This window comes from Malus domestica, chromosome 02, assembly GCF_042453785.1.
Source record: "Malus domestica chromosome 02, GDT2T_hap1".
In the NCBI taxonomy this organism is placed as follows: Eukaryota; Viridiplantae; Streptophyta; class Magnoliopsida; order Rosales; family Rosaceae; genus Malus; species Malus domestica.
In genome coordinates, this window is record NC_091662.1 from 3,361,703 (window position 1) to 3,387,234 (window position 25,532).

The window sequence follows — 25,532 nt, forward strand, 5'->3', positions numbered from 1 at the left end:
TTCCAACACTTGGGGTTCAAGCCTATCGACGATTCTCTTGAAGTGGATCACTTAATTATAAGCAGCAATCAACTTTTCATACTTTGCATAAGCAACGAAAGAAGTCTTTGGTTTTTCTCAACCGGCATCTCTTGAGCAGGCATGGAAGATCCCTTTTCCCACCTTCACTTGCAGCAGGATCCACAACGGTGATTGGACGAACCAATGCATCCGCCTTGATCCTATTCACCTCTTATTTTAGGAGCAGCCCATGTTTCTCCTGATGAAGATAGTTAAAGTAGCCAACACCATTCGTGGTACCCAGTAGGGGAGTTCAACCCAACATTCCAACAGCCCATGAGACCCACAATCTCTTCATTTCTCTCAATCGCCAGCCTGGTCCGAGTCAGGTCCAAGAGCCCAAAGGACATGAGCCATGCGGCTCGCCTAGCACTGCATCCCAACGCCACAATCCGCGACCCCAGCCGCACAAGCAGCCCTTGGCTCAAGCCAAGCCAAGCTGCCCAAGCAGTGGTCCTTGCCACGACATCTCCTCGGCCCATGCCAAGCCAACTCCTGGCCCCTGCCAGCCGACGTGTCGCACCACCTCGACAGCTGCCCTGCAATAACACTATCCAAGAAGAAGGCAAGAAAAATTAAATTTTTCTTACATTGGTACGGCACGGAGAAGACGAAGAAATCAACGAAAGATGGTCCTTTGCACGGGCAAGATGTAGAAGATTGCTAGAGGAGGGGGAACAAATATCCTCTAACTTTCTCTCTCTTGTTGGGTAGAATAAATCGCTCTCCAAAGTTGATTTAATAACCCACTTAAGGTGGAATTAAATAGGCTTTGAGAGAAATTTATTTCCCTTTCCTAGAAGGATCTAATTTCCATTTAAAGAGAGAATCAACATCAAAATAGGAAGCAGTCTTAAGTTTCCTAAAGCAAGAAAATCTCTACACCTGTTGCCATTTCCTACAAGCAGCCCAACAGGTGTGGGGGCATTTGTGGAGCCAAAAATAATCACAAGGCGACACGTGGATTTTTGACAAAAAAGACAAAACTACCCTTGAGGTATACCGGGATTCCTACGTGCAATCAGCATACAATTATCCTTCAACCAAGTCAAAAGTGCCCAAAATAGGTATCAACTTAAAACCTAATTTATTCATATATTTCCCATTTCATTATTTAGCTAATCAATTAGCTAAATAATATACTTATTCCTTTCATATTTCCTAAAATTGACTAATTAAGGGATTAATTACCTAATCAATCCCTTAATTATCAACTAAACCTCCAAATTATAACCAAAACCCCACTAGGGCCGGCCATGCCCTTTACTTTCTGTTTGTTGTTGCCATTTTCTCCCCCTTTTTATGACATTCAAATAGCTAGTTAATTAGGTTATTACTATTTGCTAATAAACTAGCCAATTATTTCCATAACTCCCCAAAATAACTAGCCCATTATCTCCATAACCCCCAAAAATAAATCACCCTTTCCTCTCCTATAAATTGGGTCCCATTTTCACAAAACACTAGTTCCAATTCTCTTACAAAAAATCCCAAATATTCTAAACACTATTTCTCTCTAAAATTCTAACTTTGGCATCGGAGGTTCTTCGGCCAAAGCCCCCCCCATTCATCGTGGGCGCGTGAGGCTCTTGGCCTTAACCTAAGGTGCTAGTTGTTTTGTAGGTGCAAAATCGTCCAAGATCGAAGAGGAGAAAATTTGCATCCACAGAGTTCACTTTGTAGAGATAAGCGTGGTTCAATTTGATTCAATTCAAGTCTTAAACAATACACCAATCAATGTAACAACATCGTTAAGCTTGGTTTTGGTTTAATAGTTTCTTAATACGTTAATTCGACTTGAACCAAACCAAGCTAATTATAATTTAATTTAGTTCAACCTAAATTTTTACCTTTTCATTATAAAAGTCGAACCTATCATTCATAAAATTTAAGCTTAAGACCTCTCATCCTATAGGCATTCGGTCCTAATAATCTATGATTTTGGCCCATACAACATCACCTTTAAGGCTACACATGGGCCTGACCTTGTCGGTTGTCCATTACAGTTTAGGCTTTAATTTTGGGCCACTGGCCCTCATTCTCACAAAAGGCGAACCAATACCCTGGACGATACCATATATTTGCTGTTTTCTGATGCCATAAAAAAAAAAAAAAAAAAAAAAAAAGAAATCAGATAACCCCCAAAATCAAAGCCGCGGCAAACAGGCGCTGAAAAATGGAGGGAGTTCTGGCGCCGCAATCGAAACCTTAAGAACCAGAGGATGGTGCTTCGCGACCACGAACAAGTGGAGGCGATGATCCTGCTCCACTCAGCCTTGTCCGACGACAAGCGTACGGTGGTGAATTCAGTGGAAGCCGAGCTCACCAACATGGACCTCAAATCTATCTCCGCTAGGTCCTTGCCCGACCCGCTTACGCTCCAAAAGTCCTCTCACCTCCTCGGCTCCAAGGTCCTCCAGGTAAATCACACCTCTCTGTATTTCTCGTTAATTTTTCTCGTTTTCTGTTTGGTTGCTGAGAAAATAGATGAAGAGAAAGAAAATTGTGGTATTTCATTTGCGAGGAATAGAGTAGTAGGCGGCTTTTGAAACTTGGGCTCGTTCCTGGAACCAAGGTACTTACTGCTTGTGTTATACAAGTACATTTTTTAATTTTGACATTTATTAAGAGGAACACCATTATGCACTGGATACAAGTACATTTTCATGAAACTCAATATGAATTTCATAAGAATTTTTAGGTGTCTCTCTAAACTCAATATGAATTTCAATCAAGTTACGAAGAATGGCAGATGAATAAAAAATATTCCAGGTTTTTTACGTTTATCTTTAAGGCTTTCACAGGAAAGTGATGGTAACGCCCCCCTCCATTTGAGAAGTTGCAAGTTGGGGCAGCTAAAAGTCGGTTTCCTCAGCAGGACAAGTTGCTATTACCATAATATTCAACCACTCAATGTTGCAATTGCATGCATAACTCATGGGCATGATGCAATCATAGGCAGATTACTCCCATGTCAGCTCCAAGAGTAGTGGGCTGCTGCCTGAAATACTGAGGTTAGATCAGTTGGAAGGTAGCAGAACCTACATTTGAAAGCAAGAGAATAAATTTTATAAAAAAATTGAGACAGATAACACTCGTAAGGCAGATTCCCATGATGAAAGAACTCAAGACAAACCGAGCAGCTCTGCAACGACTACGAGGCCAAAATGTGGATCTTCATTCATGTCCAGCTTGCAGGTTGTTATTACTATTATTCTATGCTGCATCCGGGTTTTGTGTAGTATTAACTATTAAGTTTAATTTTATGTCACTTAGTTGTGGGGAAGGAGTCTGAGAGGAGACGGTGTTTTTACACTTGGATTTGTTCACTAATTATTTCTAGTGGTGAATATATAGTTGTAGATGGGGCAGGTGTAAGGTGGCAGAATAAAACTTGAATTTTTTGAATGGAGGGAAAACCAAATTTCTGCTAAGTTTTGTTTGTAATGGACTTATACTTGAATCACACAAGAAACACATTTAGTTAACTTATTTATTTATTTATTATAGATGTTCAATTGGAGGTGCCTGTACAGGTAGTAGTCGTGAGGAGGAACTTGCACGGCAGCTCCAAAATCAATTTGATTTGGATGATTATCATGTCAGTGTGTCAGCATATTCTGATCATAAAATTGGTATTGTTGTTGTATTGCAAGATTTCTGATGTTATCGTGCTGTAACTTGAGGTACAAAAGGGTCCTCATGATGTGGATGCAGAGAATATTAAAATGAGCATGTTTAGCTACCAAAAAGAAGATGATAGAGATTATGATGGGAGAGGAAGAGGAGGAAGGGGACAGGGGAGGAGCAGATGTTTTTAATAAACGAGTGAGATTCTTCAATCCTACTATGGAAGGTGGTACTTCTCTTATGCCTGTTTGCTCTGCTTCAAGTGTTCTCAGTGATATCATCTCCCCTATATCCTCATGCAGTTCACTGATTAATTGACAACCAGAAATTGCAAGAGTCTCAACAGATTTCAATTTATAGAAATCCCTTGGAAGAGAAATAAGTTTGAAACACCACTTAAGGTTCACCAAAGAAAGTCTTTTAAGATGACCAATGGAGGGGTGAATCTCGGACAAACTAGTACACCATTCCAATATCAACTGTTCAAGATTTGGGACTTGTGAAAAGTCCGATGATTTCTGTAAGGAATTGGAACAGCTGAGATCAAGGGTTTTCAAGTTATGTAGCGACTGTTGCAGAAAATCAAAAGAAAATTGAAATTAATATCCGAAATGAAGATGTTATAAAAAAAAGAGAAGAAATCCAAAAAACAAATAGAAACACAACATCATCAGGTGTAATTCATTATACCTTGGAACCCTTCCAAACTTGTACCAGTTTGCTACACTGCATCTCTAAAACAACTAGTCTTGGTTGATTAAAAAAGTCATCTGGTATGGACTTTAAAGGGCATCCAAACCAACGCAACCATATTAACTCTTTAGGAAGATGTTTGCATTCTCCTTTGAGCTCTACTCTGCCGAGGTCAAGCAATCTCAGTTTCTTCATTTTGGCAAATGCTTTTGTACTGAAACTAGCAATCTTAGTTTCTTCAAGGAAATATAGAGCAAGTCCTTCAATTTCTCCAGTTCCCTGTTAACAAAAAAAAAGTTATAGTGGTAAGAAACGGTATATTTGCATATGTTTATATGTATTATTATTATTCATTACGCAAAACCACGCACGGTGAATATATTTACACACGAATGTTGTTTAATGTATAATTGACTTGCCCGGGTTACATCTATGCTTTTCTTGTATGATGCATAAATCCAAAATTTATTGGGAATAAACTCAGATTTATTTGTCAATACATCAGTGACCTCTTGACGATTCCACAACCTACTCCATTTTCCAGGGCAATCAAGAGATTTTTCAGAAATGATTACTCTGGCCATTTCTCGAAGCAAATCATGCATAGTCAACTTGTTGCCTTCAATAGTTACAAGACATCGTTCACGGAGGACACCGATTCCTCCTGTTGCAAAAAATCCACATCCATCTAATACTTTTGCGACGTAGTCTTTGTCCTTTCCAATAAAGAAACAAGATATGTCAAGGAATATAGCCTTCTCTGTATCATCTAGCCCTTCAAAGCTTATTCTTAGTGGTTTTATTATTTCTCCTTTAGGAGTTCTTTCCAATTTCTTCAATTGACTTTTCCACTCTGCAATAGGTCTTCTAAACAAAAAAGAACCTAAAACTTCAAGGGCTAGTGGCAAACCTCCACAGTAAGAAACAACCTTTTCTGAGACTTCAAGATATTCTTCATTAGGGTAACTTTTTCGAAAGGCATGCCAACTAAAGAGCTCCAAAGCTTCTCTCTTTTTCATTTCTCGAAGCGGATATGTCTTGTCCACTTCCACTTGCTTTAGCAAATGTTCATTTCGTGTCGTTATAATAATTCTACTTCCTGGACCAAAACAATTGTGACTTACAGCTATTGCATCAAGTTGTTTCAGGTCATCTATATTGTCGATGATGACAAGTACCCTTCTACGTTGGAGATGTTGTTTTATCAAACTGATACCTTCATCAACACTGCTTAATTCAGACTTTTGTTTTAAGATGTCAGAAATAAGTTTTTCTTGCAAATAAACCAGACCATGTTTACTTGTAGCATCGCTAACGTCGGCAAGGAAACTTTTGAATTCAAACGTAAGATGAATTTGGTTATAAATGGCTTTGGCAGCTGTTGTTTTACCCAATCCACCCATCCCCCAAATTCCAACCATGAGAACATCATTTGATCCACCACTTGAAAGATCACTGATAATACCTTGAATGCGAGATTTGATTCCAATTGGGTGCTTCGCCACATTTAATTCGTTTGTTCTGGGGAGCCATTCCCAAATATTGTCGTCAACAATTTTTTTAATGAACTTTGCTTCGCGCCTGAAAATTGAATTTGTAAGCATTAGTGTGACTCAATGAGGCTTTGTAGGAGATATCAGTACATAAACAATTTTCTTTCTTTTCTTCATATATGGGTCATTTTGGTTTTGGTCCTTTGGTCATCTCAATTGTTAGATTAAAACCTTATAGTTTTTCAATTTTTGATCAAAGTCTTTGATTTGTACACCTCACCATTTTAGTATTTATTATATTTCCATGTCATTTTTTTGTATTTTAAATTAAAAATTGTTGATTGAGTCCAACATTTAAAACACTTTGTCTTGTTGAAAATGGCTATAATTAACAACATTTAAGGGATTTAAATCAAATAATTAATGTAATTTATATCTCACGGATTTAAAGGATTTAAATCCAAGATCAAATCTAAAAACTTATGAAATTTAAAATTCCCAAAATTTATTGGAATCAAAGATCTACATATCTTACAGATTATAAGACTTAAAAAAATGTCTACAATAAAATATAGTGCCCATATGAGGATGGGGGCCTAGTGCAGTGGCACTAGAGCCAAGACAGCCAAGACAACTCCCATCTCACCCAAGTTAATTTCAACAAAAATAGGGCTAACACTTTAACTAAAAACTATAAATAATTAGCAAAGTGTTGACGTGTAATTTTTCAAATTCTAAAATGATGATTTGGACAAGGTCGAAGAAACTTGATCAAAAATAGAAAAACAATAAAGTTTCAATCGATGCAATATAAAAATAAGAGATGAAAACCTAATTTTTCCTATAGGAGTGTGTTATCCACACATCCCATTTTACTTCCTCACATACCCCTAAATAATTTATGTCCGTTGATCTTCTTCAATTCATCCGATCAGAAGGCCGAAAACTAAAAAGATATGTGAGAAATAAAATGGGGTGTGTGAATATCACACCCCTTTCCTATATATATATACACTAACTAGCAACTAAATAGCATGCGACTTGAATAAAAGAAAGTCATTCATTGATAAATAAAAGTTAGGTGTGTATGAATTAAACTCCAATAACGGTTTCGGTTTTATATGAAAGATTAAAGTGTATTCATTAAGCCTGTGAATCAATGTTTGGATTATGTAAAATGTTAATTGAGCATGTTAATTAATTGAGAGATTAAGTCATTCACTAAAATGTTTCAAATCTTGAAACGCAAGTGAAAGATTACCCGTTGTCAGTTGTTTGGTGGTCAGACAAATTTGCAGCTTCAGTATGAAGATCTCTCTGCCTCTTCCTGACATGTGAAGGATCAACGTGAGAGATTAAGGTGTACTAATTAAGCATGTTAATTAGAGTAATACAACTTAAATCTTGAACAGCAGCTTAATGATTACCTATTATTACTGGATTTAAGATGGTGGCCAGACAAATCTGCAGCTTTTGTGAGAGCCCCTTTCCACTGCTCTACCCTTGTTTGTTTAGCTTCACGTTTCTCGTCATCTTTTTCTTCACGGATGTCCTTTTCGTGTTTATGAAATGCTTCGGCAAAATCTCCGTCCTGCTTCTTGACATGCGAAGGATCAACGTGATAGAATATTGGCAAAACATGTCGCTCCAGTTTGTCTCTGCACTCCATGATCTTCACCAGCTCGTCAAGACACCAACTCGAATCCGCATACATCTTTGAGAAGACAATGATAGAGATCCTCGACTCTTCGATTGCCCGAAACAGTTCCCCTCTTATTTCTTCCCCTCTTTTTAGACCGTCCTCATCAATAAAGACATGGTATCCTCTGTATTTTAACGCCTCGTGGAGGTGGCTGGTGAAGCCATTGCGCGTGTCTTCGCCGCTAAAGCTCAAGAACACGTCGTAACTCCAAAGTTTTGACTTGGAGGAGGACGAACAAGAGGCTTCGTGCGCTGTCATGGCGGTATCCACCATTATGACACTGCACTGGTTCAGATCAGAGACTGAAAAAATGGCAGTGGTTGTGTTTGTGTTGCCGAAGGATGATACCTAAACACAAGTCAAGATCCTTCAATAAACAAAAGCAAAAGTTTATAATATAATAATGTTCGTGTATGGACTTGGGAAACCACACACTACCGGGCAGGAAGGTGCAAGGAAACAGAGAGGAAAAGAGGAAAGAAAGGAACACGAAAGACTCATGTTTGCTTTTCTTCAAGAATATCTGAACACAAGGAAAAGGCTCACGTGAAGGAAAAGGCTCCTGTTCAATTAAGATCTACCTCATATTACATTTATTCCCAACCAATGTTAGTAACTTTATGTTTTAATTTTGCTTTTTATACATTAATTTTCTCCAAGAACATATACATTAAATTTTTTCGCACTAGGTTTTATTCTGCAATATGTCTCCTTGCCAAAGATAATCGCTTTCGCATTCATGAGATTTTGGTAGCACTGAGGTAAATGTTATCAAGGTGTGCAAAGTAGTATGCTTGTTTTATATGTTTTCTTTGTAAAGATTTAGACATAAAATGTAAAAAGGTGGTCATGTGCCAAGCACATGACACTTTCTAACAAAAAATTGGATGGAGTTAAAGATACTTAACGGTAGGGGGTTAATTGGCCACTTTAACATAGTTTAGGGGGTCAATTGGCTGAAAAAATAGTTCAGGGGGAAATTGAAACTCACGTGATAGTTTAGGGGGTTAAATGACAGTTTACTCTATTTATAACAATAACCTCATGAGGACCTTCAGGTTGTTCACTTGACGAATAAATGCATCAGACAACCAACTCTTTAAAATTACGATCATCATTTTCATGTATAACAGAGTCAGCAACATTTCACTCATAAGCAAACTCAAACCACTCAGGAATATTATAAATACCATGAGATAAATGCCACCATTTCCACAAGAAGTCCATCCCTATACATGTTGAAGTGTACAAGAATCTCACATAAAATTTGACAAAATTAAAGATAACTTATATTGTGCGGTTTCCACTTCTAATTATACCTAAGTATTTTATGATAAAACATTCACATATGATATGTGCATGTGGTAAGATTCAAGCTGAGAGAAAATATTGGTTTGATTAATGATGAGTCGTTGATCAGTCTGTATGAACCTTTTACGATATTGCATTTGTTATGTGCGTGTGGGTAAGCTACCAAAAATAATACCGAAATAAATACCCGAGTCGAAATCTTAATAATATAGCCTTCACGTAAAAAACTTGAGATATGACCGAGTCCCGGGAACGGAGAGTTGCACAAAATTGAAGTTGCAGAGACAATCCAATTTAGTATAATAATATTCAAGTACATATAAACTAGTGCAGAGTCAAAGTCATGCAACTTTGTCGTTTTGAGATTTTAATTAAACATGTAAAGTTCTATTTTTGTTGTTTTGATTTTTAAACCGGTAGTAAAACGTTACCAAATGAGCCTTTAATTTATATTAGTCCTAATTACTGTAAAAAACACTACACCAACAATCCACCAAAGTCTAAATGTTGTATTATAAATAAAACTGGTTATTGGTTTGGAGTTATGATGTTTTATGGCTTCATTTGGAGTTATGATGTTTTATAAAAAAACTAAACAATGAGAGAAGGTATTGATAAGAATTTGCGCACCTTGTCCAGTCAATGCCAATGACCCTGAAGTGAGTGTCAAGTGCATTGAAATTTGTATAGAATTCTTTTTCCTGTCAAGTACATTGAGAATCATCACACATCTGCGAATCATAAGAATAATGTTAGAATTCTTTTTCCTGTCAAATTGAACGGTGATGATTTGATTTAGTAATCAGAAATATGTAACACATTGTGGTAAAAAAAATTTAAGAACGTAATAAAGAATGTAAGGATTCACAAAAGTACAGACATACTCAGAATTTTGGAAAGCAAATTATCAAACGTTCAAATTTTTAAAGCTTTTGGATTAGTTTTTTACTTGCGTTGTAGTCTATAATTTATTGAACTCCAAGAGAGATAAATGGGAAGCGAAGGTCCCATGGAAGGTTGTTGACAATCGGTAAGAGATGATAGCCCACAAAACTCAAAAATAACTATTTTTTAAAATACAGGGTTTTGTAAATCTTATTAAGCTTTAAAAAATTAGCACAAATGAGTTTGTTTTTATATTCACCAATTATTTTTTCTATCGATTAATTTCAGGAGAAAAATTAGTAGGTCGAAGTCCTATTCAAAAGAAAGGTAAATAAATACATTTCAATTTGAAATTGTGCATAATGAAAATGGGAGGAAAAAAAAATAAACATTCCTCTGCATCGATGAGGAGAATAGAGATAAAGAGAACAAAATTAGCACAAATGAGTTTGTTCTTATATTCACCATTTATTTTTTCTATCGATTAAGAGGCTATAATTTCAGGAAAAAATTAGTAGGTTGAAGTCCTATTCAAAAGAAAGATAAATATATTTCAATTTGAAATTGGGCATAATGAAAATGGGAGAAAAAAAATCTTTACATTCATTTGCATCGATGAGGAGAATAGAGATAAAGAGAACTACATGCAATTAGCTGTGCAAACCATTTATTTAATATTAAACTAAATTAACATAGAAATCTTGAACTGCATTACAATAGTTGAGATTAAGTTACTAAATCAAATGTTTTTTTAATATTAACAGAGAGATTATATAATTGACAAAGAAACTAAAGAAGGTGCATATACAAATATATATATATATATATTAGTACTGTGTTTGGTGGGCTGGAGGAGCACAAAAAACTGAGACTTTTTGAAAGCAAAGAAACAGAGAGAAGATACAATTGGAAGTAAAGTTTGAAATCTTACTGAGGGGCTTTAAAAGAAGCACAAAAATGTACGCTGATGATTTTGCACTTTGGTGAGTGGTATCGGACCTGGATTGTCAGCCCTCCTAGTTACCATGCCCTTCCATACCCTCCTACTTTTCTAGCCATTGATTTCATTTAATACTCCAGATTTTGCCACCTCACCAACAGCTCCAAATCATCTTTAAAGCCTCCCGCCTCATCCACTTTTCCTAATCTTCACTCTCCCGCCTCTTCAACTTTTATGCTGCCTTTCCCGTCACCTCCTTCCAATCTTCCCAGGTCAGTTTATGTTAATTTTCTTTGCTTGTTTTTGCTATTGGATTTATATTTTCTTTTTTATAACATGTTGGGGTCCTCTTTTTCCGATTTAATGTGTCACATTATCTGTTCTTCTAGAGTAATTGAGAACAAGAGAGATTCGTGGGATCTGTTTAATGTTGAAATGTTGATAATCTGGGGAGGGATTTGTGGGAGAGGGATTTGTTCTAGATTGCCCACAACCTCCGTAAAGAAACAACTTTGAAATGTTGATTTTTTTTCTATACCATACATTTTTCTATACAGCAGATCCAATTGAAAATGATTGATTTTGAAGAAGCAATTAATATCAACAACGATGACTCGAACGAATTCGATTGTACACCGAGGTAAGACAGTTGAAAATCCTTCATTTTTTATGCTGTACAATTGGATAATGAAGAGCAAATAACCAATATATTCTGGGCGGATGCTAAAATGATAAGTGACTATGGTCATTTTGGAGATGTTGTTTCATTTGACACTACCTATAAAACTAATCGAGCAGGTCGTCCGTTTGCTATGTTTTTTGGCTTGAATCATCATCGAGAAATTGTAGTTTTTGGGGCAGCATTGATGTACGATGAAACTGCTCCATCGTTTATTTAGTTATTTGAAACTTTTTTGGTAGCAATGTCCAACATGTTGCCCCAAAAACTACAATTTCTCAATCATGATTCAAGCCAGAAAACACAACAAACGGACCACCTGCTCGATTAGTTTTATAGGTAGTGTCAAATGAAACAACATCTCCAAAATGACCAGTCACTTATCATTTTAGCATCCACCCAGAATATATTGGTTATTTGCTATTCATTATCCAATTGTACAACATAAAAAATGAAAGATTTTCAACTGTCTTACCTCAGTGTACAATCGAATTCGTTCGAGTCATCATTGTTGATATTAATTGCTTCTTCAGAATCAATCATTTTCAATCGGATCTGTAGTATAGAAAAATGTATGGTACATAAAAAAAATCAGCATTTCAAAGTTGTTTCTTTACGAAGGTTGTGGGCAATCTAGAACAAATCCCTCTCCCACGAATCCCTCCCCAGATTTTCAAAAATCAACATTTCAACATTAAACAGATCCCACGAATCTCTCTTGTTCTCAATTACTCCAGAAGAACAAATAATGGGACACATTAAATCGGAAAAAGAGGACCCCAACATGTTATAAAAAAGAAAATACAAATCTCTCTTGTTCCCACTAATCTTATTTATAATTTATTAGTTATTTTGGGAGGATTTTGATACTTTGTTTTATATTTCAATTGAAGAACATGTGGATCTACTTTGGGCAAAAAGCTATGAAATAAAAGAATTTTGAAGTAATTCCAATTGGAGTGGATTCGTGAGTCTTTAAAGATGATTGTGTCAGGTGAGGTGTTGTTTGAGTGTAATGAATTAATTATCCTAGATTTTGTGATAAATTAATTGGAGTGGATTAGTGAGTCTTTGCCCATGCCAAGAGAGTCAGGTGTCAAGCTAAATGTGGCCTGAGCAAGTAGATGAATAATCGGGAGACAAAGAAATTGTTGGATGCCACAATTCTCCATTAGAGTGTTGGAACTCTTTGTCAGTTTAAAAATCTTTTGGAGATCTTGAGTAGGCATTAGGCTCTTTTAAGTGAGTTAGTTGTTAGTGTCAGACGTGTCACTGTTAGCTCAGACCAACAGAAAGATTGTAAGATTGTAAACATACGCCATAAGTAAATTGAGCTTCTTAATTAAATGATTGTGCCATAAAAGGGTTAAATCTATGTTAAGTTCTTTTACATGCCTTGTTGTTAAGGACTTATATATATATATATATATGTATGTATGTATTTTTTTTTTTTTTTTTGAAAGACTGGAGATAACATTACCAGGGCCATGTATGTATGTATTTTGTTAATCACAAATTGATCGAATCATGGTAGTGGTTGGGTTGCAGCAAGTCAAGCTTCTTTGGTCAACAAAAATAAAAGTTTATAATATAATAATTTTGGCATATTAACTTGAGAAACAACATACTGCTGGCCGGGAAGGTGTAGTGAGAGAGAGAGAGAGAGAGAGAGAGAGAGAGAGAGAGAGAGATGAAGGAAATGATCACAAATTGATCGAATCATGGTAGTGGTTGTGTTGCAGCAAGTCAAGCTCCTTTGGTCAACAAAAATAAAGTTTATAATATAATAATTTTGACATATGAACTTGAGAAACAACATACTGCTGGCCGGGAAGGTGTAGAGAGAGAGAGAGAGAGAGAGAGAGAGAGAGAGAGAGAGAGAGATGAACATGAAAGGACAAATACCATCCAATATATTTATAATAATTACTTCTTGGTTATGATTACAACTATTCAATTAATCAATAATGCATTAAGAATAAAATATGATATGATTATATATGCAAGTAGTAATTAATTAGTTGTGATTAATATCTTAAGATTTTTTTTCTTCAATTGTAATCTATATTCTTGTAACACTCATCATTTGTTAATAATTTGTGCTTCGGCAAGTTTGTTGCAGGATCGATCGAGGGGAGAGGCTTCTTTCAGATAGTATGTACGCAATATTGGAGAGAGAGATAATGTTCAGAGAAACTGATTTCAGATGAAGCTAAGAAAGTAGTGAATGACATAGTAGTTTTAAATGGACGAGTCATACATTTGCAGTAGTTTGTTCACTTGACGAGTAAATACAGCAGACAACTAACACTTTAAAATTACGTGTTTCCAAAAAAAAAAAACCACTTTAAAATTACGACCACCACTTTTAGACATAACAAAGTCGGCTACATTTATCTCCTAAGTAAACTCAAACCACTCGGCAATATTATAAATCCCATTGAAATTGAATCCCACCATATTCGCAAAAAGTCCATCCCTATACATGTTGAAGAGTACAAGAATTTCACATCAAATTTATCAAAATTAAAGATGACTTATGTTGATGCACAAAACCAGAGGTCTTGGAACAACGTAAATCCGACCGTGAATCTGCAAGTAATGTAAATAACACAAGATGTATCGTGGTTCACCCCAATGTTTGGGCTACGTCCACACTGATTATGTATTTATCTGAGATGTGAGGGGAGTGAGGGAGAGAGATTCAAAGCCTTTGAGGGAGAGAGTGAGGTCTCTGATGGCCTAGGAATTGGCCTCCTCTAATTGTGAGGGTGAAGGGTCCTTTTATAGAATAAGGACTCCTCACTTATTACATATTTGCCCATTCCTTTATTACATAATTACATTCAAGTCCCCCGAGTATTTGTACGAGATCTAAATACGGAAGCCCTAAGTATGATATAAACAACTTATGTTGTGCGTTTTCCATGCTTCTGATTATATCAAGGTGTTTTGTGATAACTTTCACATATGATGTTTTGTGCATGTGGTAAAATTCAAGTTGAAAGAAAGTATCAATGTGGTTAATAACGGGTCACTGATGAGTCTTTACGAATCTTGACAATATTTGCATTTGTTATGTGTGTGGTAAGCGACCATACTGATATAAATACCCAAGCCTCATGTCTATAATAATATAATCTTCACGTCTATTTTTGTTTATCAGATAATCTTCACGTCTAAAACTTGAGAAACGATCGGGGATGGAGAGATGCACGAAATTGCAGAGACAATCCATTTTAGTATAATAATCTTCATGTACATATAAACTAACGTAGAGTCAAAGTTATGTAGCTTTGTCATTTTGAGATTTTAATAAAAAAATTGTAAAGTTCTATTTTTTTTGTTTTTATTTGTCAAAACTGTTTGTAAGACGTTACCAGATGAGCCCTTAACTTATGTTAGCCATCATTAGTTAGTAAACATTACTATACCAACAAGCCACCAAAGTCTATGTGCTATATTATATATAAAAAGGAAAACTAATGAAAAGGGTTTGAAAACTTTGAGTTTTAATGATAATGACAATATAAAGGGTAAAATGAATAGTACCAGGATTGACTTTTTAGTGTAAAATTGTGGTTTTTCGTTAGGGTGAACAGTACCGGGAGCTTTTCGTTAAAGTTCCCTATATAAAACTGGGTTCTAATGAAAAAGCACTTTAGAAACCACTTATGTTTGTCACTTTTGTTCTCTAGAAGCCATAATGAAAAAGGAAATTGAAATTAATATTCAAAATGAAGATCTCATAATAAAAATAAGAAATAAAAAACCAAATAGAGGAAGAACTTCATCATTCATGTGTAATTGATCGTACCTTGTGTCACGGGCCGCATGTTAAAAACAAAGAAAATGCCCAAGACACCATATATCTAAGCCCATAAAGCCTTGTCTTCATGGAAGCTTCTGGAACATCCCGGAAAAATCAAGAACATGGCGGAGCGTTCAAGATAATCTAGGGCATTCCGGAACATTCCACACAAGTGTACAAATTCAAGCCTCACCTAGAACAATCTAGATTAGGCAAGTTGTATCTAGAACTATACTAGATATTTTTGGATGTAAGTAGGGAATTCTAGAACCCTCCATTGAGGAGGTGACTTAGGCCTATAAATAGGAGGTAAGGCCATTTGGCCAAACCATCCAAGAATTGTCAGCAATTGTAAAGTTATCCTAAGTTTCAATACAAAGCTTCATTTCTCCCATCTTCTAAGTGATTTTAGCATTCTCCAAGCTATCTTAGCTTTCTTTGTGATTCGATCCGGGGAAGCGAGGCTTCGAAGGCTTACTTAGCTTGTTCATCGAGGTATTCAAGTCTAAGTGCCGCACGGGCGGAAGGCTTAAAGAGTCATCCCGTGACAGCTGGTATCAGAGCCAAGCTCGTGAATCACTTGAAGGAAAGTAGGATATGGCAAGTGGAGAGATGGTGTCCGGAGTCTCCGATCTAAGGGAGCGTACTGCCGAGGTCCAAGATGTTGCCAAGAGCAAGCCAAAGTTAAAGGACTTGCAAGCATCGATGGAGACCATGGAAGAGCGACTCGAGAAGGTGGAACGAACCATACTCGAGTTCAATACTCGACTTGATGACGACGTTGTCGACAAGGAGGAAATCCAAACCATAGTGGACAATGGTAAGGATGAACTTCGTGGCTTGGTGGAAGGGCTACGAGATGAGCTCCTTGGCGCTCTCAACACCATGGCAGACAAGATGCGGAGGAAAGTCCAGGTTCACCTTGACAACATAGAGGCAAGGTTTGTGGCGCTTCAAGAAGAGATAAAGGACACAAGGGAACTTAAGGGAGATGTGGCATTTTGTAAAGAAGCAGTCGTGAAGCAATTCGTACAAGGGCCGAGGGAAATCAAGGCGTTGGACTCCAAGGTAATCGACTCCTTTAAACCCAAATCCTATAATGGGAAGAGGGAAGCAAATGAGCTCGACACATTCATGTGGAACGTGGAGCGATACTTCAAGTACCTGAAGCTTGAAGATGACGAGTCCAAAATCTCAATGGCAACCATGTTCTTAGCTGACAACGCCTTTATGTGGTGGCGTCGTCGGAGCATGGAGATTGAGCAAGGTACGTTATCTCTCACCACTTGGGATGAATTTAAGAAAGATCTTATGTTGCACTTCTATCCCCAAAATGCCAAGTACGAAGCCAAGGAGAAACTAAGGTGGCTCAAGCAAACGGGGAGCGTCAAAGACTATGTCAACGCCTTCGTGAGCTTGTTATTCGAGGTGCCCAACATGTTAGAGGAAGACAATCTCATGTACTTCATGAGTGGACTGCAAAATTGGGCAAAACTCGAACTACAAAGGAGACACGTGCAAACATTGTCTGATGCCATTGCCGCCGCCGAATCCTTGATTGAGTTTAAATCAAGCCACCAAGGTGATTCCAAGTCCACGGGGAATAGGGGTAACCATGAGAGAAGTGGGGGAAAACACAAGCCGAAGGACAAGGCCGAGACAAGCAAACCGAAGGAGAAGAAAGCCGATAAGCATGACAAAGGCAAGGGTAAGTCTTGGCAACCCACTTGTTACCTATGCGACGGCCCTCACATGATGCGAGATTGCCCACAAAAGAAGGCCTTTAAGGCCATGGCTTTCAAGGAGGACAAGGCCGAAGAAAGTAACGATGCAACGATGGGATGCATCCATCTACTGAATGCCATCCAGACAACCCTCCCACAACCTAAGGCTCAAGTTGGGGGAGGATCATTGTTCGTCGACGTCAAAACTGGTGACAAGACGACGCGTGTGTTGGTGGACACGGGAGCAACACACAACTTCATGACGTCGGAGGAAGCCACAAGGCTTGGCCTCTGAGTCACCAAGGAGCCCGGTAGCGTGAAGACGGTAAATTTCGCTGCCACCCCCATTGTTGGAGTTGCGCGCAATGTACAAGTAGACATTGGCACATGGAAGGGAAATATCGACTTCACCGTAGTCAAGATGGATGACTATGGCGTAGTCATTGGGTTAGAGTTCATGGACAAGGTACGGGCCTTTCCCATTCCCTTCTACAATATCTTCTGTATCCTAGACGACGGAAGACAACCTTGCCTGGTGCCATTGGAAAGGCAAGCCAAGAAGTGTACCCAGCACTTGTCGGCAATTCAATTTGCCAAGTCTTGGAAGAAAGGCGAGGCCACATTTCTTGCAACTCTAATGTTGAATGAAGGGGAGGAGAAACACGGGCCTTTGCCGAAACAAGTGGAAGCCGTCCTTATGGAGTTTGCGGACGTGATGCCTAAAGAACTGCCAAAAAAGTTGCCACCAAGGAGAGAGGTCGACCATGCGATTGAGTTGGAGCCTGGTGCTAAGCCTCCCTCCAAATCACCTTATAGGATATCGCCACCCGAGTTGGAGGAATTGAGGAAGCAACTCAACGAGCTACTTGATGCTGGCTACATCCAACCCTCCAAGTCCCCATATGGTGCACCCGTCCTGTTCCAACGCAAGAAAGAAGGTAGCCTAAGGTTGTGCATCGACTATAGAGCATTGAACAAGATTACCATCAAGAACAAGTACCCACTTCCGTTGATCGCCGACTTATTCGATCAACTTGGTGAAGCAAGGTACTTCACAAAGTTAGATCTTCGATCGGGATACTACCAAGTGAGGATAGCCCCTGGAGACGAATCGAAGACGGCGATGGTGACCAGATATGGATCGTTCGAGTATAAAGTCATGCCATTTGGTCTGACCAATGCCCCCGCAACATTCTGCACATTGATGAACAAGGTATTCCATCCTTATCTTGACAAGTTTGTCGTGGTTTACATTGATGATATTGTTGTCTATAGCAAGACATTGGAGGAGCACGTCAACCACTTGCGCATAGTGTTCAAGACCCTTCGGGAGCATGAACTCTATGTCAAGAAGGAGAAATGCTCATTTGCCAAAAAAGAAGTAGAATTTCTTGGCCACAAGATAAAGGAGGGGAAACTTATGATGGAAAAGGGCAAGATCAAGGCCATTCAAGAGTGGGAACCGCCGACCAAGGTACCAACACTACGATCATTTCTGGGGCTAGCCAACTACTATCGGAGATTCATTAAAGGGTACTCAGCCATAGCGGCACCCTTAACAGACCTTCTTAAGAAGAATAAGGCATGGGAATGGACGGACCGTTGTCAAGAGGCCTTTGAGAGGTTGAAGAAGGCCCTAATGGAGGAGCCTGTACTAAGGTTGCCCGACCTTAGCAAGCCATTCGAGTTGCACACTGATGCTTCCGACTTTGCCATAGGAGGAGTGTTGATGCAAGAGGGACATCCGATAACTTATGAAAGTCGCAAGCTAAACAATGCTGAGAAGAGGTACACGACCCATGAAAAGGAGATGACCGCCATCGTCCATTGCCTTAGAGTTTGGAGGCATTACTTGCTTGGTACCCCATTCATCATCAAGACGGACAACGTTGCCACTAGCTACTTTCAAACCCAACAAAAGCTCACACCTAAGCAAGCAAGGTGGCAAAAGTTCTTAGCAGAGTTTGATTACAAGCTAGAGTACAAGCAAGGAAAGGAGAACGTGGTGGCCGATGCTCTAAGTAGACGAGTAGAGTTAATGGCTACGGTACTCAAGCCGCAAAGCCATCTCTTGGGCCGTGTCCGAGAAGGTTTATCACATGACGTCCAAGCCAAGAACATTGTGGAGTTTGTCAAGGATGGGAAGACAAGAAGGTTTTGGCTTGAGGACGGCTTGCTATACACCAAGGGCAAGCGGATCTACATCCCAAAGTGGGGGAGCTTGAGGAAAGAAATCCTTAAGGAATGCCATGACTCAATGTGGGCAGGACATCCTGGCACTCACCGCACGTTGGCTTTGGTGAGCGATGCTTACTATTGGCCACAAATGTGGGATGATGTAGATTCATACGTGAAGACTTGTCTTGTGTGCCAACAAGACAAAATGGAACAAATGCAACCGGGATGACTGTTGGAACCACTTCCCACCCCATCAAGACCATGGGAGTGTTTAACCATGGATTTCATCACACATTTGCCCAAGTCTGATGGATGTGGATCTATCTTCGTCGTGGTCGATAGATTCACCAAGTATGCCACTTTCATACCCGCACCTGTGGAGTGCACAGCCGAAGTAGCTGCACGTTTGTTTCTAAAGCACGTGGTGAAGTATTGGGGTGTTCCGAGGAGCATAGTCAGCAATCGAGATGCTCGCTTCACGGGTAGATTTTGGAAGGAGCTCTTCAAGCTACTTGGCTCAAAGTTAGACTTCTCCACAACTTTTCATCCCCAAACTGATGGACAAACGGAGCGGGTTAATGCATTGTTGGAGACTTATTTGCGGCACTATGTTAGTGTCAATCAACGAGATTGGGCTAAGTTACTTGATGTTGCCCAATTCTCTTATAACTTGCAACGTTCGGAGTCGACGGGGAAAAGTCCGTTCGAGTTGGCTATAGGGCAACAACCCTTGACCCCGAACACGGTCGTGACTGGCTACACTGGAATAGTCCAGCCGCTTTCAAAACCGCTAAGAAGTGGCAATTAGCCCACGAACTTGCTCGAGCTCACTTGGAGAAGGCTTCAAAGAAGATGAAGAAATGGGCGGATCGTAAGCGAAGGAATGTGGAGTTCCAAACTGGCGACCAAGTCTTTGTGAAGCTCAATGCGTCTCAGCACAAGAGTACTCGTGGCTTGCACAAGAGCTTGTTGCGGAAATATGAGGGACCATTCCTTATCATCAAGAAAGTTGGCAAAGCCGCGTATGTTGTGGAACTCCCACCCCGCCTTAAGTTTCACCCGGTGTTCCATGTGAGCAACTTGAAGCCTTATCATGCAGGCGATGAGGAACCAAGCCAAGGTGAGTCTCATCGAGCACCCCCTTTGATGACAGAGGCATTTGACAAAGAAGTGGAGAGCATTGAAGCCAAGTGTGTCGTGGTGCGACCAAGACAACCAAAGCATGTGGAGTACTTTGTCAAATGGAAGGGGCTACCATACTCCGAAGCAACATGGGAGAAGGAGACGTCCTTATGGCAATATAAGGACCTGATTAATACATTCGAGAGGCAAGAGTCGACGAGGACGTCGACGGCTTAAGTGGGGGAGGATGTCACGGGCTGCATGTTAAAAACAAAGAAAATGCCCAAGACACCATATATCTAAGCCCATAAAGCCTTGTCTTCATGGAAGCTTCTGGAACATCCCGGAAAAATCAAGAACATGGCGGAGCGTTCAAGATAATCTAGGGCATTCCGGAACATTCCACACAAGTGTACAAATTCAAGCCTCACCTAGAACAATCTAGATTAGGCAAGTTGTATCTAGAACTATACTAGATATTTTTGGATGTAAGTAGGGAATTCTAGAACCCTCCATTGAGGAGGTGACTTAGGCCTATAAATAGGAGGTAAGGCCATTTGGCCAAACCATCCAAGAATTGTCAGCAATTGTAAAGTTATCCTAAGTTTCAATACAAAGCTTCCTTTCTCCCATCTTCTAAGTGATTTTAGCATTCTCCAAGCTATCTTAGCTTTCTTTGTGATTCGATCCGGGGAAGCGAGGCTTCGAAGGCTTACTTAGCTTGTTCATCGAGGTATTCAAGTCTAAGTGCCGCACGGGCGGAAGGCTTAAAGAGTCATCCCGTGACACTTGGAACCCTCCCAAACCTCAGAGCCGCACAAGGTTTATGTGCATTTTCCCTCCAACCCATCTTGCTGCACGTTAAACCAAATTTAAAAAAAAAAAGAGTTTTTGAACCGTTAGAGAAAAAACAAATATTTAACAAGAAAAAAAAATGAAATTGTACTTGTTCAATTTTCGTCAGGGCAGAATAAAACAATGGAGCTGGATCCTCTCCGAGGCAAACCCTCGGGATCCTGCTGAGCAACAAACACGGGCCGTTGGATGTCGATCCAACGACTACAATTATTATAACTTTAAGAGAGGCCCTCCTGTTTGTAGCCGTTGGATCGAAATCCAACGGCCCGTGTTTGTCGCTCAGTAGGATTCCGAGGGTTTGCCTCAGAGAGGATCCAGTCCTAAAACAACACCACCCAAAATGTGCTTGTGAAAAATGAAAAATGTTAAGGAGATTATATTTTTGTACCACTTTAGTATACGATCTTATGTGGCAAATGATGTGTATATGCCACATCAGTTAATGAATCTATTTGATTATATATTAGTTGTATTTATCAGTTATCATGTCAGATGGTACAAAAATGTGATTACCCTAGCATTACTTTGTGAAAAAACCAATCAAATGAAGAAAAAGAAGCTACTTTTGTCATCATATAATAGAAAGAATAGAAAAAACAAGAGTGGAGGGTTGCGTTTACCGGATTCTATTGTTGCTGTTTGTGTTTGTGTTTGGGGTTACAAAATTAATTTTTTCTTTTTCATTTATTTAAGAGCAAATTTAAAAGTTTGGTAGATAAATTTTTCTGTTTAGGTATAGAAATAAGAAAGATCTTCATGCTACACATGGACCTGCCCTTGTAGGCCTTAATTTTGGACTATTGGCCCTCACTCGCAAAAGTGGAACAAATACTCCTACGGCGCCGTTTCATGACCTATATGAGATTGTACCGTACGTTTGCCCTTTTACCGCCAAGTCCTTGTCCGACCCGCATTACGCTCCGAAAGTCATCTCACCTCCTCGGCCCCAAATTCCTGCAGGTAAATCGCACCTCATTGTATTCCTCGTTAATTTCTCTTGTTTTGCGTTTGGTTGCTGAGAAAATAGATAAAGAGAAAGAAAAACGTGGTCTTTCGTTTGCGTTTTGTTTATCAGATAGCGTGGGTAATAGACGTTACTAAATTCCGTGTGGAGGATTTTACGAGGAATTCGAGGAGTCGGCGGCTTTTGGAACTTGGGCTCAGAGACGGCCAAGGTGAGGTAGCAGCTGAGGAGTATTCTCATATCCCGGCAACCCCAGACGACGTCGTTCCTGGAACTAAGGTATTTTCTGGTATAGATTAAACTCGCCCACTACATTTATAATGAATTTGGAAATTTTAGGTCACGACTTACAGTTTATGGCTCCAAACTGTTTGTCACGAAATTGATTATTTGATTGGTGGTGTTTTGGTATTAAGAGGATGAACAGATTCGTGCTCTAGATCAGGGCAAAAGCTTGCCGTGAGAAATTGAGGAGGGAGAGATTTAATGACTGGTATGTGTCCAATCTCAAATTATATTTTTTTACATTTTTTGAAGAATTGGGTTGTTATGTAATGATGAAATGAATGGTGGTTTTCTGTTGAATTTTACTGTTTTGCAATTTGGGATTTTGGTGTGGGTTGTAAATTTTGAATTTTTTTTTTTATGCGGATGATTGAATTTCTCTTGCTACAAAAACTAATGAATTGAGACTGAAACATAAGAAGTTGCCATCAAGTGCTTATGTTTTAGTATAATTTCACTTCTATGATTCCAAAGTGTTTCCCCCAATCCAGTTTTGTCTTTTCAGATTAATACAATGCCACAACCCATGCAGAAGAATATAGCTGAGTGAGCAACTTTTGTTTTTAATACTGTGTTTTGAAAAAATTTTGACGAAAGAAAAGATCGAAGCAACTGAACATGGGCTGGGGTTTGCAATTGGTTTTCAAGTAAGGGATGTAATAAGCACTCATAAAGTGGGAACAGTCGAAGTTGACCCTTTTTAGAATAAGTGGCACTTGGCGGTTATAGAACTGAGGAGTGAAATTGCAGAGCGCATGTATATTTATCCTTCTTAAGTGTTGTTTTTGGATCGAACACAATTTCATGTACAATTCATATTTTTGCTTTTCGTTTTTTCAGTTTGTGTTCTGTTCATGGTTAAGAAGACATGAATCACATGTATGTAAATTTTGCATATCACGTATATACTTAGAACTTTTGACGTGTTTTTTATGATTTTAAAACCCACAGCATTGCACAGGCACCATCACTAGTAGAAACTAAAACTGTAAAAAAAGCTCATGAACACATCAGTCAGAATGGAAGGTAAGTGGAGAAAATTTCCGAGATATTCTATTGAGCAATCCATTTATGAGCCTTGCAAATGAGCTTTTTGATCTTACCAGGAACAGCTCTACAATCTTACAAACAACTTCCGTCTACAGTTTTGGAGAATCCGACAGGAGACCATTTTTTGATTGCGCAAACGAGTTCATCAATTGCAAGGGTAGTAGAAAATGTAATAAATCTTCTAGTAAATGTACAATCAATCTTCAGTTAACCTATCAGGGCAAGTCAAGATTAATGAAAAGGTAGTAGAAACCATTGACTGGCATCTTCCGGCTATCATTGATTTTCTTTCTAACCTTAAAAGTAAATTCCTGGGATATGTGGTGGAAGCATGGCAAGTATTTGTGCAAATTCGAGTAGTATTTGTCAAATATTTGGATGAATGGCTTGTATTGATTGTTGTAATGTTGAAATGTTTCTAGATGCAATATATCTTCAAAATTCAAAACAACTACTTTTTGAACAAATCATGGACCTGCATGCGCACGATAGGAAGGCAATTAGAACTTAGGAGAGAGAGAAAAAGAAATACATGTATGATGTTCTTGCCAAAATCAGCTGTGAGATTGGTAAACCTCTTCATATCAATCCATGTCATGGGGTTTAATAACTGATCGGGGTGCGGAGCCTCGGCGAGTTTGGGTGAATCGCTTAACCTCAATGTTTCAAGCTTTGAAAGGCCATTGAGGCTGTGTAGGGTATGAAAATCATTCCCTCCAAGACAAATATTGTAAAGAAATTAGACTCCCAAGATCCTTAGGCATTGCATCGTCAGGTAGTTTGCACCACGAGAGATTTAATTCCCTTAAAGAGTTTAAGCCATGTAATGAATGGGGCAAAGGAATAGGCAGAGTTCTCCGTAGAGATAAACGAGTGAGATTCTTCGACCCTATTATGGAAGGTGGTACTTGTCTTATGGCTGTATGCTCTGCTTCAAGAACCCCAAAGAACCTCAAACGCCAATATCCGATTCATAAGAAATCTGATATCCGATTCTTTAACTTTTATTACAACCGTCATCTATAAAATTTGAACTCAGAACCTCTTTGATAGAGTGGGGACCCCATCTCCAGATTAAAGATGACAAATTCAAGTGCAGCAACAACATAGTACATCTAAACAGCACTCACAAGTCTCATAGCAGCTGAAACAACAAGAAGCTGCAAACAAACTGCACCGAAATTCACAGATCACAAAATGAAATTCACAGATCAACCGGAGACATTTCTTGGTACCACGATGGTGCATACATTTTCTCTTCTTCCTCCTCCCACCACAAATTAAGAAACAGATAAAGACTACAACAACAACAACAACAACAAAGCCTTTTCCCACTAAGTGGGGTCGGCTATATGAATCCTAGAACGCCATTGCGCTCGGTTTTGTGTCATGTCCTCCGTTAGATCCAAGTACTCTAAGTCTTTTCTTAGAGTCTCTTCCAAAGTTTTCCTAGGTCTTCCTCTACCCCTTCGGCCCTGAACCTCTGTCCCGTAGTCACATCTTCGAACCGGAGCGTCAGTCGGCCTTCTTTGCACATGTCCAAATCACCAGAGCCGATTTTCTCTCATCTTTCCTACAATTTCGGCTACTCCTACTTTACCTCGGATATCCTCATTCCCAATCTTATCCTTTCTCGTGTGCCCACACATCCCATGAAGCATCCTCATCTCCGCTACACCCATTTTGTGTACGTGTTGATGCTTCACCACCCAACATTCTCTGCCATACACCATCGCTGGCCTTATTGTCGTCCTATAAAATTTTCCCTTGAGCTTCAGTGGCCTACGACGGTCACACAACACGCCGGATGCACTCTTTCCATCCAGCTCGTATTCTATGGTTGAGATCTCCATCTAATTCTCCGTTCTCTTGCAAGATAGATCCTAGGTAACGAAAACGGTCGCTTTTTGTGATCTTCGCTAGATTGCTCCGGTCATTAGTGTGGATAAGTATATAAATGGATAGAGATAGGAAAGCAAACACAAGATGTACGTGGTTCACCCAGATTGGCTACGTCCACGGAATAGAAGAGTTCTCATTAATTGTGAAGGGTTTACACAAGTACATAGGTTCAAGCTCTCCTTTAGTGAGTACGAGTGAATGATTTAGTACAAATGACATTAGGAAATATTGTGGGAGAATGATCT

The 25,532-nt window shown here is 39.0% G+C and overlaps 2 protein-coding genes and 2 long non-coding RNA genes across 11 annotated transcripts; 3 read left to right on the forward strand and 1 right to left on the reverse strand.

Annotated features, from left to right (window-relative positions):
• The first annotated feature begins 2,146 nt into the window (after nt 1–2,146).
• LOC108169477 (uncharacterized) lies at nt 2,147–3,548 on the forward strand. Of its 3 annotated transcripts, none has more exons than XM_070805850.1 (3): nt 2,147–2,480; nt 2,591–2,635; nt 2,855–3,548. In XM_070805850.1, exons 1-3 carry the CDS (start codon nt 2,283–2,285, stop codon nt 2,870–2,872), a joined length of 261 nt encoding a protein of 86 aa, XP_070661951.1. In that variant the 5' UTR covers nt 2,147–2,282; the 3' UTR covers nt 2,873–3,548. The 3 variants fall into 3 exon arrangements, 2 of the variants coding, with proteins under 2 accessions (XP_070661951.1, XP_028965467.1); XM_029109634.2 differs by having other exon boundaries at nt 2,177–2,480; nt 2,865–3,548; XR_011571869.1 differs by lacking the exon at nt 2,591–2,635 and having other exon boundaries at nt 2,193–2,480; nt 2,865–3,548.
• A 23-nt stretch (nt 3,549–3,571) lies between these two features.
• Nucleotides 3,572–3,843, forward strand: LOC139188450 (uncharacterized). Its single transcript, XR_011571873.1, has 2 exons — nt 3,572–3,661; nt 3,747–3,843. It is a non-coding gene; the product is annotated as an uncharacterized lncRNA (long non-coding RNA).
• An 860-nt stretch (nt 3,844–4,703) lies between these two features.
• Nucleotides 4,704–9,983, reverse strand: LOC103406894 (disease resistance protein RUN1-like). Of its 3 annotated transcripts, none has more exons than XM_070805822.1 (4): nt 9,520–9,983; nt 7,304–7,926; nt 7,138–7,203; nt 4,704–5,964 (listed from the first exon to the last, which is right to left on the reverse strand). In XM_070805822.1, the coding sequence occupies exons 2-4, from the start codon at nt 7,849–7,851 to the stop codon at nt 4,737–4,739; spliced, it is 1,842 nt and encodes a 613-aa protein (XP_070661923.1). In that variant the 5' UTR covers nt 7,852–7,926; nt 9,520–9,983; the 3' UTR covers nt 4,704–4,736. The 3 variants fall into 3 exon arrangements, with proteins under 3 accessions (XP_070661923.1, XP_028965425.2, XP_028965419.2); XM_029109592.2 differs by lacking the exon at nt 9,520–9,983 and adding an exon at nt 8,769–8,838; XM_029109586.2 differs by lacking the exon at nt 9,520–9,983 and adding an exon at nt 8,017–8,230.
• An 11,933-nt stretch (nt 9,984–21,916) lies between these two features.
• On the forward strand, nt 21,917–23,650 carry LOC103426620 (uncharacterized). Of its 4 annotated transcripts, XR_003776692.2 has the most exons (5): nt 21,917–22,046; nt 22,162–22,329; nt 22,467–22,543; nt 23,287–23,361; nt 23,442–23,650. It is a non-coding gene; the product is annotated as an uncharacterized lncRNA (long non-coding RNA). The 4 variants fall into 4 exon arrangements; XR_003776693.2 differs by lacking the exon at nt 23,287–23,361; XR_003776689.2 differs by lacking the exons at nt 23,287–23,361; nt 23,442–23,650 and adding an exon at nt 22,827–23,174.
• Nucleotides 23,651–25,532: the final 1,882 nt, after the last annotated feature.

Bases quoted from the DNA above. Each gene is read 5' to 3' on its own strand.
- LOC108169477 (XM_029109634.2), top strand. From the start codon at position 2,283: ATGGTGCTTCGCGACCACGAACAAGTGGAGGCGATGATCCTGCTCCAC. The intron at 2,481-2,590 runs GTAAATCACACC...TGCGAGGAATAG, and splicing joins TCGGCTCCAAGGTCCTCCAG to AGTAGTAGGCGGCTTTTGAA. The intron at 2,636-2,864 runs GTACTTACTGCT...AGGCTTTCACAG, and splicing joins GGCTCGTTCCTGGAACCAAG to GAAAGTGATGGTAACGCCCC.
- LOC103406894 (XM_029109586.2), bottom strand. From the start codon at position 8,079: ATGAGTCTTTCGTGTTCCTTTCTTTCCTCTTTTCCTCTCTGTTTCCTT. The intron at 7,927-8,016 runs GTAGTGTGTGGT...ACTTGTGTTTAG, and splicing joins TCCTTGCACCTTCCTGCCCG to GTATCATCCTTCGGCAACAC. The intron at 7,204-7,303 runs GTAATCATTAAG...TTCACATGTCAG, and splicing joins CTTAAATCCAGTAATAATAG to GAAGAGGCAGAGAGATCTTC.